General features: G+C 44.3%; 2 protein-coding genes across 2 annotated transcripts in view; one reads left to right on the top strand and one right to left on the bottom strand.

The window, feature by feature from the left end:
• Positions 1-3,718, top strand: part of TDRD12 (tudor domain containing 12) — a 65,847-nt gene extending 62,129 nt beyond the window's left edge. The window contains exons 27-32 of the mRNA XM_021700992.2: positions 894-1,003; positions 2,461-2,521; positions 2,620-2,733; positions 2,818-2,971; positions 3,058-3,124; positions 3,552-3,718. Coding sequence (XP_021556667.2) covers positions 894-1,003; positions 2,461-2,521; positions 2,620-2,733; positions 2,818-2,971; positions 3,058-3,124; positions 3,552-3,643 — 598 coding nt within the window. The 3' untranslated portion in view covers positions 3,644-3,718. The remainder of the gene's footprint in view (positions 1-893; positions 1,004-2,460; positions 2,522-2,619; positions 2,734-2,817; positions 2,972-3,057; positions 3,125-3,551) is intronic.
• A 2,483-nt stretch (positions 3,719-6,201) lies between these two features.
• Positions 6,202-21,007, bottom strand: part of SLC7A9 (solute carrier family 7 member 9) — a 31,330-nt gene continuing 16,524 nt past the window's right edge. Inside the window, exons 11-12 of the mRNA XM_021701085.1 lie at positions 8,234-8,408; positions 6,202-6,266 (exon numbers count right to left, since the gene is read on the bottom strand). Of these exons, the coding sequence (XP_021556760.1) occupies positions 6,202-6,266; positions 8,234-8,408 (240 nt within the window). The remainder of the gene's footprint in view (positions 6,267-8,233; positions 8,409-21,007) is intronic.

Below are 21,007 nucleotides of genomic sequence, written 5' to 3'. Positions count from 1 at the left end.
CCCCTTGGAGACACACATGCACACCCCCCACGCCATAGATGTGTGTGTGTGTGCACGCAGGCGTGCGTGCATGTGTTTGCATGGGCTTGCTCCTTTAGGGCTGAGTTATCTCTGAAAGGATGCACAAAAATGAATTACGTTGTCGCCCATGACCAAGGCAGTGGGTTGGCTGGGAAACAGAGACGTGAGGGAGATTTTTTGCTGTGTAAGACCTTTTCATTTATCTCAAAACATTGAATCACATGAAAGTGGTTATCTGCTCAAAAAAAAAAAATTTTTTTTAATTTTTAAAGAATGAGGCCCCCCTCTGTGTACTGAGTAATCTATCTCTAGTTATTAAGTATAATTGAAGGGGCAGAAAAGTGAATGGAGTCCATTCTCAGGTGTGTAAATGGTGTGTATGTGTGTTTTAGATACAGATGGCATTATATGCTTGTTTATGCAAAGCGCGTTTCTAGAAGTAGCCCCACATTGGTTAAGGGGGTATCTCGGGGAGGAGGAGCTGAGGGACTAGGGCAGGGGTGCAGAGGTGCTTTTACTTCCTCCTCTTTTATCCATTTTGAAGTGGGTAGCAGGGCTGGTTATTCTCAAAGTTAAATGATTTGAAAGAGAACTTTTCTGGTAAATGAGTTAACGCACTTATCGGCCAGTAGGGATTGATGATCTGCTCTGGGCTCGCCACAAGGGGTGCAGCAGTGAGCAGAGCTGCTGGCCCTGCCCCGCCCCCCGGGCGTGAGTCCTGACCCCAGGGCAGGTCTGACGGTGGGGTAAGCACCTCACCATCGAGGCCCTCCGTGGCTGCCTGCCTTCCTCCTCTTGCTGGGAGGGCCCCGTAGAGGGCCAGAGCTTGCTGTCTCTTCGACTCCGAGTTAACCCTCACCTCCTCCGTCCAGGGCGCCTTCTCCAGCAGAAGATGCTGCTCGTCTGCAGAGCCCACAGCAGGAGGACAGAGGCTTGGAAAGAGGTGCCGACTCCGGGGCAAAGCCAGAAAACCAAAAGCATGGTTGGTGATTTAATACATGGCTCACTTAGGGGTGCCTGGGGGGCTCAGTCGGCTAAGCGTCTGCCTTTGGCTCAGCTCATGATCCCAGGGTCCTAGGATCGAGCCCCACATTGGGCTCCCTGCTGAGCAGGGAGTCTGCTTCTCCCTCTCCCTCTGCCCCTTCCCCCTCCTCGTGCTCACTCTCCCTCTCTCTCAAATGAATTAAAAAAAAAAATCTTAAAAAAAAAAAAAAAACATGGCTCACTTAAAATCATGAAAGCTTAGAAGTTTTCCAATGTTGAGGCTTTCCACTTTTAGATGAATTCTATAGAAGGTGACATAAACTGGTATTATCTAACTTTGTTTTTAATTCAGCTTCCAATGTTTTTTTAATAACTTTTGCCTTTTTGTTAATTGAGGTATAATGTTCATCCAGGGAAATACCACACAGCTCATCAGAATTACTTACATGTGTGTCTGTGTCCACGGACCACACCCAGATGAGGCGGCTTGAACATTTCTAGAGCCCCAGGAATCTCCCTACCACATCTTCCCCGCCTGAAACCCTTCCCAGGAACCACCGTCCTGACGTCCATTGCCATCAGTTCCACTGAATTAGAAGCACAGAGTGTGCGCTCTTGGGGCCTCTCCCACCCAGCATTCTGTCTGAGACTCATCTAGGCGATCACAAGGAGTGGTGGCACCTTCTTACCCCTGAGTGCTATTCTGTGATCCAAACACACCCCAAGTTATTTATCCGTTCACCTCTTTTTTTTTTTTTTTTAAAGATTTTATTTATTTATTTGAGACAGAGAGAATGAGATACAGAGAGCATGAGAGGGAGGAGGGTCAGAGGGAGAAGCAGACTCCCCGCCGAGCAGGGAGCCCGATGCGGGACTCGATCCAGGGACTCCAGGATCATGACCTGAGCCGAAGGCAGTCGCTTAACCAACTGAGCCACCCAGGCGCCCCTATCCGTTCACCTCTTGATAGACACTGAGGCTGTTTTCAGTTTTTGACGATGGTTAAAGCTGCTGTGAACATTCTTGCTCAGTCTTCAGATGGAAGATTCGGGGGCTTTAGACCAAGAAGTTCAAATGGTGTTGTTTTAGGAAGTGTCATGCTCAGCACTGGTCCCTCACATAGATCTGCGACCAGATGCCTTCTCCTCTGGTGGACATCTCTCGGCCTCGCAGGTTAAGATGGCCGCCGGTGGTAATGCCGCTCCCTTTCAGAGTGATTTGACTTACCTGATGGTTTAATTATAGTATTTGTCAGAGCCCGTTTTTATTAATTCTACTAAATGGTGCATTTTAATTTCTTCTAATTATTCTTTGTGAGTAGATACTCGGAAATTGATACTCTTTGTCAATAGTTCTCGACTAAAAGTTGCATGAAGTGCGAGAAAGTACTGATAGGTACGTGGAGTATACAGTTATGTATAAATAACTTACTGGAACATTTGACTTTCTGCCCAGAAACTTTACCTGAAAACACAAGTGATTCTCCCCTTCACAGAACCACAGAGCCTCTGAAAAGGTACGTCCCCCCATGACCGGGGTCGGCTTCCCTCCCCTTCCCCCGACCCCCCAGTGAATGAATTGTGTGCCCGCGTAAGCCATCGTCTTCTCTCCTAGCTTCCACCCACAGATAAAATGGTTCCAAAAAGATGATGTGGTCATACTGAAGATAAGAATAAGGAATGTAAAAGATTACAAATGTAAATATTTCCAAGATAGAGTCGTTTTCAGGTAGGTTCGTGTATGTCTTGTAGACCTACAATTGAAATCACTTCTACCATGTTAAAAGACTGGCCTTTCTCTCTGTACACCTAGTGGCTGGGCGGGAGAGAAGTTTTACTTGGCTGACATGGAGCTGCGGGCCAGCATAGTAAAGGACGCCTGCAAGTGCGCAATCACAAACGGGGAGCCTGTGATCACTCTTGCCAAAGAGACCAGGGGATCTTGGTGCAGCTTACTCAAACAGAGAGTGAGTGGAGATGAACCGGGGGGCTGGTCTCAATGCCCCGAGCGTGACTTACTCTGTCATTTAATGTCACCTCTTCTCTTGAACAGAATCCTAATGTGGCTTTTGATTTCGATCACTGGGAAGAATGTAAAGAGGACAGCCAGTTCCCCCAGGGTAAGATGGGGTGTGCCCACTTCCTGGGGAGTGGCAGGTGCTGAGTGCCATGGTTTGAGGACTGCGGCCCTTGGGGAAATGGGTTGTTACCGTGACGCCCTTGGGAATTGGTTTTCTCCTTGTGGCCGATCTTGGTGCTAAATGTTCTGGTTTGAGGAGGTATCAACTCTTAATTATAAGCATACCTTCTTACAACACTTCTACAGATTTTCTTCCTGGGAGGATAATTAATTTCTAAGCAGGCACATTTTACCTGCTCATTTCTTGCCTAAAATAATGAAAATATAACGTAAGTCACAAAATAGAGCTCTAGAACCTAAGGGACTTTTTCTGCATTGGCCAAAATAATGGCAGGGTTTGGGGGTGGGGGAGATGTGCTAATGAGTCTGTAGTTAAGAGATTTTTCAATAATACCGAACTCTTGTAGTTGTGAATTCTAAAAACCTGCCGTGCAAAGTGGCAGAGGGGGCTGAGAACAGTGACCGGACATCGGAGGATGACGGAAGTGAGAGTGAATGAGCACAAGTCCGATCCGGAAGGGTGGCCCAAACTGCACACGGACAGATGGACACGTCGTGTGGCTGGGAGCTCAGGAAACAAGCAGTCACGGCCAGACCTGTCTTTGACTTAAGGATAAATTCTGACCAGACGTCATCCTGGGGCACTGGGATTGGTACTGGTGAGAGATGGGGTGCGGGGACTCTGGGGTGTGGGCTCTGGTCTGACCCGGGCCCAGAGTCCACCTGCACCGCCTCTCGCACGTAGCCTGTCCCCACACACTCACCCTGAGGGGCGGGGAGCACAGTGTGCCATTTGGGGGATGAATTGTCCTTTCCGGAGACTCTAGTCTGTTCACTTTTTCCCGGAGACCTGGCTGGTACCTTGCCGAAACCTTGGTGTTGTGCATATAAATTGAGGTTTCCGGGTTACGACTTCATGCTTTCTACCCCGAGCTTGTTGGGATTCAACAGAACGACCTGTGGACCTGTACTTGCAGTATTCTGGGGAGACTGGGGGGCGACCCGCAGATCGACCAGGGGTGAGAGCGGGGTCACCTCGGCCGTCAGCAGCCAGACCAAAGGCTTCTGGAGGTAGAGCTGCTGCTTCTGAAGCCCCGCCTGGCCCTGCACCGTCCTGGGCACTCGGGACGAAGATTTCTCCTCGGTGGAAACAGAAGAGGACGTGGGGGGCGCCTGGAGGCGACCCTCAGAACAGCTGGGTGTGGGGAGCCCTCGCAGCACCCAGGACGCTGTCCAGGCATGGGCCCCTGACTGCGGGAGCGCCCCAAGCCGGACCTGCCGTGGTAGCCAGAAGAGCTGCAGAGGGGAGCAAAATGTCAGACCTGTGTCTGTGTTCAGTAGGAGGCAGCAGCTTTGCCTAGAGGCCGGAAAGAAGGGTGACCGAGCGTGACCATCGTGACTGCCCCCAGGACCTTTATTGTCACATGTCAGAAAGCACAGAGGTCCCGGTAGGTAAGCCACCGCTTGAACAAACTGTCACCAGGCTGTCCTGTGAGCAGGTTGGGATCACACTCTGACTCTCAGTTTCCTCATCTGTAAAATAAGACCTCCTGCTCGCTGCGTGGCCTCGCCCTGCTCCAGGGGCCACCCCGGGATGCCTGCCGGGCGGGGGCGCCGTGAGGGAGGCCGGCCCCGGGCCGCCGGCGGGAGGACAGGTGGGCAGCCGGGTGGTTGCCGCCGGGACTCCCGTGGGCTGCTTGGCGGGTGTCAGGTCGGCCCATGAGGTACTGGAGTGATTGTCCTTTTCTTGGGCTAAATCGGGCAGGCTCTTCAGGAGGTCAAAAGTCCTGGGGTGTTTGCTGGCGGAGGGAGGCTTGACTCTGCGGAGCTCTTGTAATGGCCTCAGCAGGTGCCTGTAGGTAGAGCTTCCGCGCTCCCACCGGGGGAGGCCTCTGGATGGGTGGCCAGGCCTCCTGAGTGGCGCTGGCTTGCCCTGTGACTGCTGGCCACCTGCTTATGTTCACTTTCTTTTGTAAAACATAGCAACAATAAGAGCAAGTGATAGAGCTGCCTAAATCGGGGGTGGGGGGTGTCCAGCTTCTCTAGTGTTGTTCACAAATAGCCTGAGGGGAATCGTGGGGGGCTGGGCCAGATGTTTAAATCTGGATTTCTTTGTTCCAGACATTTAAATTTACCTATTGAAGTTCTGAATAACATTTTGTAGGACAGAGACAGTGACTTGTGAAATGTAAATTTTCTTTTAATACGTATTGATTTCATGTTTGGGGAAAATTTCTGAAATGCAAAGTAAAAGTACTTTTGTCTCTATGCTTCTAGAACTGCTCACAGAGTCAGTCGTGGTGTGAAGGTCTTTTGTAGTATATCAATAAAATTTGTGTTTTCACAGAAATGACAGTTCACTTTTTTTTCAACCATATTTTCCCTGAGTGCCAAATGCAAAACAATTATATTCACTACTGCCCTTTCTAGTTTGACCCGAGTGCCAGTGAAGGTTGGGGTGGGGTGCGGGGGGGCCGACCCCCGATTGTGGTTCCTGTCGTGGGCACCAGGCTGTGGATGGTTCTGGATGGTCCGCTTTGCAGTGGGTGCCTTGAAAATCAGCCTGGGGTAGACTCGCCTGGTACATCCCGGGTAAAATACAGGGGTTCAGTACTTCGGGCGGGGGGCAGATAGTAAAACATTTACACTTTAGTCTGCTAAAAATCTATTTAAACTGAAGCAAAAGTTTTACCTGTTTTATATAAAATATATATATATTTTATATATATTATATATATATATGCCCTATTGATCACTGAGTTTAAGAAATACCCTTTATTTAGGTAGGTGTGACGTGCCTGTCCCTGGTAAGGAGTCCCAGCGTGGGTGGTCGTCTGCTGGGCCTGGCCGCCACATCTCCGCCTGCTAACTTTAGTAAACATCTGTCCTTCTCTCTAGAACCCCCACCCAGAGAAAGGATGTCTACAAATAACAATATTATGAACATCCAAATACATTTTTTTCTTAAGGAAAAACATAAGGAGGAAATAACCACAAAAATCGCTTACAAAAATAAATTCAGCACGGCTTAGATGAGGCTCCCGGAGGCCGGGCCCGTTACTCTGGAGCCTCCTCTGGCGGCACAACTTCCATCAGCATCTGGAGGTACATGGTGATGGGCTCTGCAGTAAAAGCCGAGCAGAAGTGCAGTTAGGGAGCTATAATTAAAAGCTGGCTTCACCTCACTTCCCACCCTGGGGGGCTGTGTCCTCTGTTGGGGCCGGGCTCAGGGGACATGGGCTGAAGGTAGAGCCATGCTGGGAGCCACGGTGGCTCTCTGGAGGGAAGTTATTCCCCAGGAAAGCATTAGGAGCCTGCTCACTGTTTTACTCTGGGGAAGATAGGCACAACTCACTCCTGTGTCCTTACGTAACCACCACTGACCGAGAGTTGAGTATTTAGTTGGAAAGCACTGAGCCTGCATCTTGCTTAAAAGCTAGATTGTTCTTTTCACCTCCTTAATTCCAGCTTCCAACCATTTCTTGTAGGGAGCAGCTTGGCTAAGTTTTCTAAAGCTGAGAATTAAGACCTACTTTGTAACCCTGTGGTGGTAAGTCATCCTGGCTAGATTGTCAGTATGATCAGATCGAGGCTCATGGTCAGAGGCAGGGGAAAATGGCTGTTCTCCCAGCACCAAATGTACTTTCCTACCTACAGTAGTGTGCCTGCAACCCTCTCTCAGCCTAGGCCTTCGATCAGAGTATAAAGAGGTTGGGCGGTGGGGAGAGCTCTTTCAGGAAAGTAAGAAGTCCCTGGTGGAAATAATAAAGCCCTATTTCAGGTGTGGTTTCACTTCACTAATCAACATGAAACAGATTTTCTCTTGCTTATTATAACACCGCTGTTGGGTTTCACCGGTGAGGAATGCAGGCCACGCCAGGATCTGAACAGCCCAAGCTGGAGAAGGGCATTCCCAGTCCCCGCTGGCTCAGTCTAAACCAAGTCTCAGGGTCAACCTCACTGCCTTCCAGTTGGGTTTTGCTCTTTTGTACCCTGCGTGTCTCCCGGAGTTGCATATATATATATATAAGTAGAAACCCCAGAGGAGTGCTGAGGGGATGGTTGTGCTTTCCCTGCTCTGTGTTCAGACAAGCTGAAGGAGAAGGGGCAGATGTTGAATCACATTTACTCCATCAACATTAGGCGGCTGTTGTATAGATCCGGAGTGAGACTGCGCAGCCCAATTCCTGCCTTGTAGAAACAGTACGGGGAGACGGAGACCAAGAAACAGGTCTTCAGGTAGTGGATCACTGATGGCCTTGGCCCCCGATGGCCACGGGGTGCTGGCGCTTCCCTGCGGTTGAATCTACGGCGTGGGGCACGGCACTGTGAATGTCCGTGCGCTGTAGCGAGTGCCCCTGATTGAAAGTGGCTAATATAGCTGAACTTCTAACCCACAACTGGCCTACAGTAGATGAGCAGCCAGGATTGCTGAATGGTGAGCAAGAGCTAGGGCTTCGGCATGGGAAGGCTCGGGCTCTCGTCCCAACACTGCTTGGGTATCTCTGGGATGCTGCTGGGCCTCTCAGGATGTCTGTGTATCAGGCAAGAGAAGGTGGTGCTCTGAAGGTTGGATGCAAAACCATGTGAATATGCTTATCGGTACTGAACCACACACTTAAAAATCATTAGGATGGGGCGCCTGGGTGGCTCAGTCATTAAGCGTCTGCCTTCGGCTCAGGTCATGATCTCAGGGTCCTGGGATCGAGCCCCACATCAGGCTCCCTGCTCAACGGGAAGCCTGCTTCTTCCTCTCCCACTCCCCCTGCTTGTGTTCCCTCTCTCGCTGTGTCTCTCTCTGTCAAATAAATAAAAATTTTTTAAAAAAATCATTAGGATGGTTAATTTCATGTTATGTGTATCTTACAATGAAAAAAAAAAACATGGTGATTTCCCTTCCTACTTGTTTACAGTAATTGACGGGAACAAAGGCAGAGGCCCCAGGTGGATCCCAGAGGTGCCCCACGGAGGAAAAGGTGAGATCTGCTAGCTGCATGAGCTCCTGCGATAGGGAAGGACAGGTGAGGTTGCGGAATGCGGTTGCCTGTCTGTGCTTCGCTAAAAGAACAGTCCCTCTGTTGGTACTTACTTGTGATTTTCTGAGCCCATCCAAACTTATAGTGGACAAAAAGGAAGTAAAATATAAGGCCACTCAGTATAAATAATACACAGTAGAGATACTCCATTGCAGGTTCGCTGATGATTGGGGCCACAACCAGAAACACGGATATGAGGGTCACCAGGATGGGGATGAAAATGGGCACCTGCAGACAAACAACATGGTGTCATGACCTGGCCATGGGCATTCATTGTCTTCCCGAAAATTTTCATCCCAAACCAAACACTGCTACAGAACAAATATGATGAGCTCCTTGTGCCTGTCCTCCAATTTCAATAGTTATAAAGTAATTTTGCCAATCTTGTTTCATCTAGTCTACCTTTTTTTTTCTTTTCCCTAGAATATAAAGAAAATGTCAGACATCGTGTCATTTTACCTGTGAAACCATTCAGTATTCACCTCTGAGGAGAACGTTATGTTTTAACATGTTTATTCCCTCCTCTCTTTTCTTTTACCTTGTCATTGATTTGTTGTAGGAATTGGATGATTCATCCTAATACAAGGTCTTAATTCTAGCTTTGCCTGGGAACTTGCTCCTCTGTCCCTCAGATCTCCCGCACACGGGTAGTTGGATCTGGAGGCAAGCATACTTTGTAGCTGGAGCCATATGCTTCCCCTTGTAACACATCACGAGGCCCTTATGTCCCACTGTCCCACCTCTGAATTGCCACGGTCAGCCTGTGGGTTCAGGAGCCAGAGGAGAAACCAGGGCCACCGGATCGGGACTCCTCCATCTTCTGCAAGGAGCGGTTTTCTTTTAGCTGGAAATGGCACTTAGAGACCATAATCTGGGGGATTGGACTACTCATTGTTCTTTTACAGGGACAGAAAATTTTTTTTTCAAGAAAAAATTCACAAGTTCATACTGATATTTCCAATTCATTGCATTTCTTTCCCTTTAGACTTCATGTCTTTTTCTCTTAACGCTTCTGAAAATCTTGGTTCTTAATGGCTTTAGCGTAATTACTCACTTGCTTTATCCTGTAATGTGCCTGTAATAAATAGGCAAAATAACTGTGCCAGTTCTACTACTACCAGAAGTATGGTATGAAGTGTAAGAGTTCTTGTTCTTTTTAATCTCAAACTATAGCCCACGAGGGAGATTCATTCAACATACTGCCCTTCGGTTTTTCCCTGTGTGGTGTGGTCATTTACTTATCACAGAGTAAGGTTTCTTTTTTCTTTCTTTTTTTTTTTAAAAAGATTTTATTTATTTATTTGACAGAGAGATAGACAGAAGAGCACAAGCAGAGGGAGTGGCAGAGGGAGAGGAAGAAGCAGGCTCTGCACTGAGCAGGGAACCTGATGCGGGACTCGATCCCAGGACCCTGAGATCATGACCTGAGCCGAAGGCAGACGCCCAACCATCTGAGCCGCCCAGGCGCCCCAGAGTAAGGTTTCTTATCTCCATTTGTTTTCAGTTTTGAGGGATTTGTTTTTTCCCTTTTATCTTAATTTTTAAAATAATTGAAAACTTTTTTTTGATTTTGGTTTTTTTCTTCCATTATTTATTTTTGAGAATAAATAGAAGCACAACCATATACACACACACACACACGTTCATCTTCCACTACCCCCCAGATAAAAACTAGCAAATACATAATGGGTAGTTTTGTACTTTGCTTTTTCCTAATATATTCCAGAGATAGTGCCATAGTAATACACAGAATATTACTCCTCCATCTTTTCCTGCTGCATCACACTCTACTTTGTGGATGTATCAAAATTTATTTGAGCAAGTCTACCATTGAGTGGCTTTTGGGTTGTGGGAGCCTTTTGCTAGTACAGCAAATGCTGCAGTAAATAACCTTGTATATATATTATACTTTGGCCAGTATCACCTTGGGGGTAGATTACCTCAAAATGGGGTGGCTGGGTCAAAAGATAAGTGCAAATGTGAAATTGCTGGATATTGCCAAGTTCCTCTCCTCCCCACCACCTCCATAACAGCTCCTCCATTTGTATTCCAGCCACCATGTGCGAGAGCGGGCTGCTTCCCTGTGGCCTCACAAGAATACAGTGGGGCCAGAGCGTGGGATCTCTGCCTGTCTGGTGGGCAAGCAGGGGCACCTCATCAGAACTGTGGCCTGCATTCTCCTATTAGGGGCGGGGTGGGGTTTGTTGGGGTTCATTTGCTTCATTTTTAAGTGTCATTGTAGTTTCTCTCTGAACTGTCTTTTCATTTTTTGTTTGTTTATATGATCAGTCCATTTCAGATGTTGGTAATTCCCGTTTCCATTTTAGGAACTCTTTTGTGATATTATTGCCAATATTTTCCCCCATCTGTTATATATATGGGTTTTTAACTTCTCTTTTTATCAATGCCTAAATTTTTTTGGTGGGGTTATGTTGGTCCATTTTTTCCTTAGTAATGATAGATTTTGAGTCATAGGAAAGATTTCCCCCATTTCTGGATTACAAAGCAATTTATATAATTTATATTTTCTTCATCAGCACCATAATATTTAAATTTTAAAGCCTTTATATTTTAATATCCTCTCTTCTGTTTTGGTGGCTATTCTTGCATCAATTTGAACTTTGTAATCAACTCCTGCAACTCTAGGAAAAAAATCAGATGTATCGTGATCTCATTAAATGTCTAAATTAAAAAACAGTGACATCTTGGGGTGCCTGGGGAGCTCAGTTGGTTAAGCGTCTGACTCTTGATTTAGGCTCAGGTCATGATCTCAGTGTTATGAGATCAAGCCCCACATTGGGCTCTGTGCTGTGTTTGGAGTCTGCTTAAGATTCTCCCTCTGCCCCTCTCCACCACCACCCCCTAAAAAATCAAACATAAAACAGTGACATCTCTATGACACTGATTTTTCTTAAGAACATGTATGAATTTTCACTTGTTCAAGTGATCTTTTCTTTCAGAAGAATTCTGCAACAACTTAGAGGCCTCACCTCTTGTTGAGGTTATGGCTAAGCACTTGTTCATTATTTGTTTTGGGGAATGAGGTGCTCTCTTTGTTATCTTTCAATTGGATGTCATTTTTATAAACAAAAGCTATCGATTTCAGTGTATTTCTTTGCTTTACAGCATGGAGCCCAATGCAGGGCTTGAACTCATAACCCTGAAATCAAGACCTGAGCTGAGATCAAGAGTTGGACACTTAACCGACTGAGCCACCCAGACACCCTGTTGATAGAAATAATCTGAAAAATCAATAAAACAACCTGTACCTAACCTTTCACTTTAATTTTTTTTTTAATATTTTAAGTAATTTCTACACTTGACATGGGGCTTGAACTCACAACCCTGAGATCAAGAGACACATGCTCTACTAACTGAGCCAGCCAGGCGCCCCTGTAGCTAACCTTTTAAAAAATGAGAGGAAGGGCGGGGGGCAGAGCAAGATGGCGGAGGAGTAGGAGACCTGGATTTCGTCTCCTCTCAGGAATTCAGCTGGATAGGGATCAAACCATTCTGAACACCTACAAACTCAACAGGAGATCGAAGAAAAGAAGAGCAACAACTCTCTCATCAGAAAAGCGACCACTTTCTGGAAGGTAGGACGTGCGGAGAAGTGAATCTGAGGTGAAATTCGGGAGGACAGACAGTGGGGGAGGGGGCCTCCATCAGCCACTTCTGGCAAGTGATAGAACCGCGGAGCACAAAATTGGAACTTTCAGAAGTCTGCTCCGCTGAGGGACGTCGCTCCAGTGGCTAAGCGGGGGGTGGAACCCTCACAAGACAGTGTGGCCTCAGGACCCTTGGGATCACAGAAAGACCGGGGGTGCCTGAGTGTGGCAGAGCTCCCAGGTATCGGAGCAGGGAAGCCGGCTGCAGAGGCGGCGCCCAGGCGCGGGCTCTCAGCTCGGGGTGGCCATAAACCGTGATGCGCGGCACAGTCGGGCCACTGCTCCTCCAGCAGGGACCCAACAAGCGGCAGATCCGGGGAGACTCACCTTCCTCCCCCGGGAGGAGCCGCGCGGGAGTGCACCGCAGGGATCTGCTGGGTTTGGAGACTCCACCCGGGGTCGGGTGCCAGAGATAGAAACGCGCGGTCACAGGCCGGGTGAGCACGGAGTGCGGCTGGAGACCGGGGAGAGGGGAGGGACTGACGGCTTTTCTCTGGGGGCTCACTGAGAAGCGGGGCCCCGAGTTCTCGGCTCCTCCGCGGCGGAGATTGGGAGGCCGCCATTTTCACTCTCCGCCTCCAAAGCTGTACGGAAAGCTCGCAGGGAACAAAAGCCCCGGAGAGCAAACCCGAGCAGATTACTTAGCCGGGAGGGGGCAAGGGCGGGGCAATTCCGCCTCCGGCAGAGACATTTGGAAACCACGGCAACAGGCCCCTCCCCAGAAGATCAGCGAGAACAGCCAGCCAAGACCAAGTTTACCGATCAATGAGAACGGCAGAACTCCAGCGCTAGGGGAATAATGCACATAGAATCCATGGCTTTTTTACCATGATTCTTTAGTCTTCCAAAGTTAATTTTTTTTTTTGAATTTTTCTTTTTCCCTTTTTCAACGAACATCTTATCAATCCCTTTTTTAAAAAACATTTTTATTTTTCATTTTTAGAGTCATATTCTATCCCTTCATAGTAGTTACCCGTATTTTTGGCATATATATATAAGTTGTTCTCTCTTTAAAATTTTGAGATAGTTTCTTCTAACAGATCAAAATATACCCTAAATCTCTAGTATATGGTTTTTTTCTACTCCCCTGCCTGATCACATTCTCTCCCTTTTTTTTTCTTTTTTCTTTTTTTAAATCCTCTTCTTTCTTTTTTCAAACAACTTCGTATCAATTCCTTTTATAAAATTTTTTATAATTTCCATCTTTACAGTCATATTCCATCCCTTCATCATATCAACCCTTATTTTTGTACATATATAAGTTTTTCTTTCTTTAAAATTTTGGGAGGCACTTTCTTCTAACAGACCAAAATACACCCAAAATCTAGGGTGTGGCACTGATCTATGTACCAGCCTGATCATATTTGATCACATTCTGGTTTTTTTGTTGTTGTTGTTTTGTTCTGTTTTTGTTTTTATCTTTATCTTTTTCTTTATCTTTTTTTTCTTTGTCTTTTTTCTCTCTTTCCCTTTCTTTTCCCACTGCTTCAGGTCTTTTCTGATTTGTTTAGAGTATATTTTCTGGGGACGTTGTTACTCTGCTAGCATTTTGTTCTCTCATTAATCTATTCTCTGCACAAAATGACAAGATGGAAAAAAATCACCTCAACAAAAAGAACAAGAGGTAGTACCGACTGCCAGGGACCTACTCAATACGGACATTAGTACGATGTCAGATCTAGAGTTCAGAATCATCACTTTAAAGATACTAGCTGGGCTTGAGAAAAGCATGGAAGTTATTAGAGAAACCCTTTCTGGAGAAGTAAAAGAACTAAAATCTAACCAAGTTGAAATCAAAAAGGCTATTAATGAGGTGCAATCAAATATGGGGGCACTAACTGCTAGGATAAATGAGGCAGAAGAGAGAATCAGTGATATAGAAGACCAAACGATGGAAAATAAAGAAGCTGAGAAAAAGAGAGATTAACAACTACTGGATCACGAGGGCAGAATTCGAGAGATAAGTGATACCATAAGACAAAACAACATTAGAATAATTTGGATCCCAGAAGAAGAAGAAAGAGAGAGAGGGGCAGAAGGTATAATGGAGCAAATTATAGCAGAGAACTTCCCTAATTTGGGGAAGGAAACAGGCATCAAAATCCAGGAAGCACAGAGAACCCCTCTCAAAATCAGTAAAAATAGGTCAACACCCCGACATCTAATAGTAAAACTTATGAGTCTCCTAGACACAGAGAAAATCCTGAAAGCAGCTTGGGAGAAGAGATATGTAACCTACAATGGTAGAAACATTAGATTGGCAACAGACCTATCCACAGAGACCTGGCAGGCCAGAAAGGACTGGCAGGATATATTCAGAGCACTAAATGAGAAAAATATGCAGCCAAGAATACTATATCCAGCTAGGCTGTCACTGAAAATAGAAGGAGAGATAAAAAGCTTCCAGGACAAACAAAAACTAAAGGAATTTGCAAACACAAAACCAGCCCTACAAGAAATCTTGAAAGGGGTCCTCTAAGCAAAGAGAGACCCTAAAAGCAACATAGACCAGAAAGAAACACAGACAATATACAGTAACAGTCACCTTACAGGCAATACAATGGCACTAAATTCCTATCTTTCAATAGTTACCCTGAATGTAAATGGGCTAAATGCCCCAATCAAAAGACACAGGCTATCAGATTGGATTAAAAAACAAGACCCATCGATATGCTGTCTGCAAGAGACTCATTTTAGAACCAAAGACACCCCCAGATTGAAAGTGAGGGGGTGGAAAACCATTTACCATGCTAATGGACACCAAAAGAAAGCTGGGGTGGCAATCCTTATATCAGACAAATTAGATTTTAAACCAAAGACTGTAATAAGAGATGAGGAAGGGCACTATATCCTACTTAAAGGGTCTATCCAACAAGAAGATCTAACAATTATAAATATCTATGCCCCTAACATGGGAGCAGCCAATTATATAAGGCAATTAATAAAAAAAGCAAAGAAAGACATCGACAACAATACAATAAACACCCCCCTCACTGAAATGGACAGATCATCTAAGCAAAAGATCAACAAGGAAATAAAGACTTTAAATGACACACTGGACCAAATGGACTTCACAGACATATTCAGAACATTCCATCCCAAAGCAACGGAATACACATTCTTCTCTAGTGCCCATGGAACATTCTCCAGAATAGATCACATCCTAGGTCATAAATCAGGTCTCAACTGGTACCAAAAGATTGGGATCATTCCCTGCTTTTTTCAGACCACAATGCTTTGAAACTAGAACTCAATCACAAGAGGAAAGTCGGAAAGAACTCAAATACATGGAGGCTAAAGAGCATCCTACTGAAGAATGAATGGGTCAACCAGGAAATTAAAGAAGAATTTAAAAAATTCATGGAAACCAATGAAAATGAAAACACAACTATTCAAAATCTTTGGGATGCAGCAAAGGCAGTCCTAAGAGGAAAGTATATAGCAATACAAGCCTTTCTCAAGAAACAAGAAAGGACTCAAGTACACAACGTAACCCTACACCTAAAGGAGCTGGAGAAAGAACAGCAAATAAAGCCTAAACCCAGCAGGAGAAGAGAAATAATAAAGAGCAGAGCAGAAATCAATGAAATAGAAACTAAAAGAACAGTAGAACAGATCAACGAAACTAGGAGCTGGTTCTTTGAAAGAATTAACAAGATTGATAAACCCCTGGCCAGACTTATCAAAAAGAAAAGAGAAATGACCCAAATCAACAAAATCATGAATGAAAGAGGAGAGATCACAACCAACACCAAAGAAATACAATTATAAGAACATATTAAAAGCAACTCTATGCCAGCAAATTAGATAACTTGGAAGAAATGGATGCATTCCTAAAGATGTATCAACTACCAAAACTGAACCAGGAAGAAATAGAAAACCTGAACAGACCTATAACCACTAAGGAAATTGAAGCAGTCATCAAAAATCTCCCAAAAAACAAAAGCCCAGGGCCAGATAGCTTCCCAGGGGAATTCTACCAAACATTTCAAGAAGAATGAATACCTATTCTTCTGAAACTGTTCCAAAAAATAGAAATGGAAGGAAAACTTCCAAACTCATTTTATGAGGCCAGCATTACCTTGATCCCAAAACCAGACAAAGATCCCATCAAAAAGGAGAATTACAGACCAATATCCCTGATGACCATGGATGCAAAAATTCTCACCAAAATACTAGCCAATAGGATCCAACAGTACATTAAAAGGATTATTCACCACGACCAAGTGGGATTTATCCCTGGGCTGCAAGGTTGGTTCAACATCCGCAAATCAATCAACGTGATACAATACATTAACAAAAGAAAGAACAAGAATCATATGATCCTCTCAATAGATGCAGAAAAAGCATTTGACAAAGTACAGCATCCTTTCAGAGTATAGGCATAGAGGGTACATACCTCAATATCATAAAAGCCATCTATGAAAAACCTACAGCAAATATCATTCTCAATGGGGAAAAACTGAGAGCTTTCCCCCTAAGGTCAGGAACACGGCAGGAATGTCCACTATCACCACTGCTATTCAACAAAGTATTGGAAGTCCTAGCCACAGCAATCAGACAACAAAAAGAAATAAAAGGCATCCAAATCGGCAAAGAAGAAGTCAAACTCTCACTCTTTGCAGATGATATGATACTTTATGTGGAAAACCCAAAAGACTCCACCCCAAAACTGCTAGAACTCATACAGGAATTCAGTAAACTGGCAGGATATAAAATCAATACAGAGAAATCAGTTGCATTTCTATACACCAACAACAAGACAGAAGAAAGAGAAATTAAGGAGTCGATCCCATTTATAATTGCACCCAAGACCAAAAGATACCTAGGAATAAATCTAACCAAAGAGGCAGAGAATCTGTACTCAGAAAACTATAAAATACTCATGAAAGAAATTGAGGAAGACACAAAGAAATGGAAAAATGTTCCATGCTCATGGATTGGAAGAACAAAAATTGTGAAGATGTCAATGCTACCTAGAGCAATCTACACATTCAGTGCAATCCCTATCAAAATACCATCCACTTTTTTCAAAGAAATGGAACAAATAATCCTAAAATTTGTATGGAACCAGAAAAGACCCCGAATAGCCAGAGGAATGTTGAAAAAGAAAAGCAAAGCGGGCGGCATCACAATTCTGGACTTCCAGCTCTATTACAAAGCTGTCATCATCAAGATAGTATGGTACTGGCACAAAAACAGACACACAGATCAATGGAACAGAATAGAGAGCCCAGAAATGGACCCTCAACTCTACGGTCAACTAATCTTTGACAAAGCAGGAAAGAATGTCCAATGGAAAAAAGACAGTCTCTTCAACAAATGGTGTTGGGAAAATTGGATAGCCACATGCAAAAGAATGAAACTGGACCATTTCCTTACACCACACACAAAAATAGACTCCAAATGGTTGAAAGACCTCAATGTGAGACAGGAGTCCATCAAAATCCTAAAGGAGAACACAGGCAGCAACCTCTTCGACCTCAGCCGCAGCAACTTCTTCCTAGAAACATCACCAAAGGCAAGGGCAGCAAGGGCAAAAATGAACTATTGGGACTTCATCAAGATAAAAATCTTTTGCACAGCAAAGCAAACAGTCAACAAAATCAAAAGACAACCAACAGAATGGGAGAAGATATTTGCAAATGACATATCAGATAAAGGGCTAGCATCCAAAATCTATAAAGAACTCATCAAACTCAACACCCAAAGAACAAAGAATCCAATCAAGAAATGGGCAGAAGACATGAACAGACATTTTTCCAAAGAAGACATCCAAATGGCCAACAGACACATGAAAAAGTGCTCAATATCGCTCGGCATCAGGGAAATCCAAATCAAAACCTCAGTGAGATACCACCTCACACCAGTCAGAATGGCTAAAATTAACAAGTCAGGAAACGACAGATGTTGGCGGGGATGCAGAGAAAGGGGAACCCTCCTACACTGTTGGTGGGAATGCAAGCTGGTGCAGCCACTCTGGAAAACAGGATGGAGGTTCCTCAAAAAGTTGAAAATAGAGCTACCACATGATCCAGCAATTGCACTACTGGGTATTTACCCCAAAGATACAAAAGTAGGGATCCGAAAGGGTACGTGCACCCCGATGTTTATAGCAGCAATGTCCACAATAGCCAAACTGTGGAAAGAGCCAAGATGTCCATCGACAGATGAATGGATAAAGAAGATGTGGTATATATATACAATGGAATATTATGCAGCCATCAAAAGGAATGAGATCTTGCCATTTGCAACAATGTGGATGGAACTGGAGGGTATTATGTTGAGCGAAATAAGTCAAACAGAGAAAGACATGTATCATATGACCTCACTGATACGAGGAATTCTTAATCTCAGGAAACAAACTGAGGGTTGCTGGAGTGGGGGGTGGGGAGGGAGGGATGAGGTGACTGAGTGATAGACACTGGGGAGGGTATGTGCTCTGGTAAGCGCTGTGAATTGTGCAAGACTGTTGAATCTCAGATCTGTACCTCTGAAACAAATAATGCAATATATGTTAAGAAAAAAAAAAAAAGAAGGTAGCAGGAGGGGAAGAATGAAGGGGGGGAATCGGAGGGGTAGACGAACCATGAGAGACGATGGACTCTAAAAACTGAGGGTTATAGAGGGGAGGGGGATGGGAGGATGGGTTAGCCTGGTGATGGGTATTAAGGAGGGCACGTTCTGCATGGAGCACTGGGTGTTATGCACAAACAATGAATCATGGAACACTACATCTAAAACTAATGATGTAATGTATGGGGATTAACATAAGAATAAAAAAATTTTTAAAAAATGAGAGGAGGAAAATAAACGAAATAAGAACACAAAAATAAGAAACAAAAACGGGGAAATAATCTCCAGAACATAGGAATTTAAAAAAAATAATAAAACTAATTTGTACAACTCCATATTAAGTAAATGTGATGAAATGGACAATTTTCTGGGAAAATGTAAAGTTACTAAAACTAACCCCATTAGAATCCAAATTCTCATCAGAATCCAAAATCCAGGGAAGTTCCAAAAACCAGATGATCCAATTAAGAATCTTAAATTCTTTTTTGTTTATCAATTCCTTAAACACTCTTTTGGTTTTCTTTGTTCTTTCTCTTGCTTTTTGAGTTGCCTGTTTAATTTGTTTTCATTGTTATTGTATTTAATGCAACAAAACTTCCTCAAAGCACTGATCATAGATAATGTCTTATTATTTTTAGGAGTTTATGTACTTTCATTTCCTATTGGACTGAAAAGTTGAAATTTTTTACATTAATTTCCTGTTTTATTGCATTATAGACAGAGAATGTGGTATGTCTTTATTACTCATGTTTTATCAAGGTTTTCTTTGGGGCATTTGTCAGTTTTCAGACATGTCCCATACGCACTTGAAAAGGTGTGTTTGCTGTTTTAGGGATTCAGAGTCTGGAACGGTCTCTAAGATCTGCCTTGTTCTTTTTTTTTTTTTTTTTTTAAGATTTTATTTATTTATTTGAGAGAGAGGGACTGAGAGAGAGAGAGCATGAGAGGGGGGAGGGTCGGGAGGGTCAGAGGGAGAAGCAGACTCCCTGCCGAGCAGGGAGCCCGATGCAGAACTTGATCCCGAGACTCCAGGATCATGACCTGAGCCGAAGGCAGTCACTTAACCAACTGAGCCACCCAGGCGCCCCAGATCTGCCTTGTTCTATTTAGGGCTTGTCACCTGTACCAGTGAGATGTCTGGGTCTGTCTTGGACTGACGGGAGCCCCGTTAAAGCCCGCAGTTAGGGTGTGTGTCTGTGTCTCCTTGTACTTGCTGGAGTTCCTGCTTCATAACAATGACTGCTGTGTGATTTGGTGAGTAAGTTTTCATGCCCGCCATCTCTTTATTGTGCATTTTAGCCATTAGCATCACTAAAGACACTGAAGTGTCTTGTGCTTTGGGCAGTACTGTCGTCTGATAAGATCACAACCCCTGTTTTAGGTGTATTTTCATTTGCTTGGTATGTATTTTGCTTATCCTTTTTTCTCACAGCTTTGTAAACCTGCCTGAAAAATCTTTTCCCTTTAATGATTGGTTTAGGCTCATTTAAACTGAATAAGCCAGTTTCTTCGTGTAACTGACAAGTTTGGGCTCCACACTGTTCTCTATTCCTATATGTAGGCTTCTGCTTATTATTAGTTTTCTGCCCTTAAACAGTGACATTCTGCGGGGAAAACTCTCACCTGAGGCCCATTTCTTTTCTTTTATTCTATTTTTTAAAGATTTTATTTATTTATTTGACAGAGAGAGCATAAGCAGGGAGAGTGGCAGGCAGGGGGAGAAGGCAGGCTCCCTCCTGAGCAGGGAGGTAGGGGTGTAGGGCTCAATCCCAGGACCCTGGGATCATGACCCGAGCCAAAGGCAGACGCTTAACTGACTGAGCCACCCAGGTGTCCCCCATTTCCCTTATTTTATATGGGAAAAAAAAGATCATGTATCACAGGAAACCCCAAATTCCCAACCAATGTCCTCAAAGATAACTAAAACACAGTAAATGCGTATAAATACCCAACGTGCTCTATACCAGGAAGTAAACTGCTTTAAAGGTGATTTCCTGCTGACCAGCCAGTTAGCATGGCTGTAAACAAGTGGTTACCTTTGATGAAGTGACACAGTCTCCCAGCATGAGTGACACATGACTCATTTGTCAGGGCGCCTACACACAGCTCTGAATTGTGTTGGATTTGGAGTGCAATTTGAAACTTTCCTCACACATGTCTTGAAAATACCATATTACATTTTGGGATTTAAATATTAATAATTATTAAATAATTAAATTAAGGGGCGCCTGGGTGGCTCAGTTAAGGGTCTGCCTTCAGTTCAGGTCATGATCCCAGGGTCCTGGGATCGAGCCTCGCATCATGCTCCTTGCTCAGCGGGGAGTCTCCCTCTGCCTCTGCCCCCCGCTTGTGCTCTCTCTCTCTCTAATAAAATCTTTTTTTAAGAAATAAAAGACTCAGACTTCATTTAAAAAATAATTAAACCAATAATTTAATAATTATAATTGATAAATTTAAATAAGTCTTGATTTAATAATTATTATTAGTGTTCCCATATAACTAGTAGCTAGAAATAGGAGTATTAAGGGATTTATAGAGTCTAGAAAGTTTGGGGTGTTAAAAACTAATAAGCAAAAAGGACCC

Source organism: Neomonachus schauinslandi, chromosome 16 (assembly GCF_002201575.2).
Source record: "Neomonachus schauinslandi chromosome 16, ASM220157v2, whole genome shotgun sequence".
NCBI classification, from domain to species: domain Eukaryota; kingdom Metazoa; phylum Chordata; class Mammalia; order Carnivora; family Phocidae; genus Neomonachus; species Neomonachus schauinslandi.
Note: the sequence above shows the minus strand (reverse complement) of the source record. Positions and strands in the feature narration are given on the sequence as shown.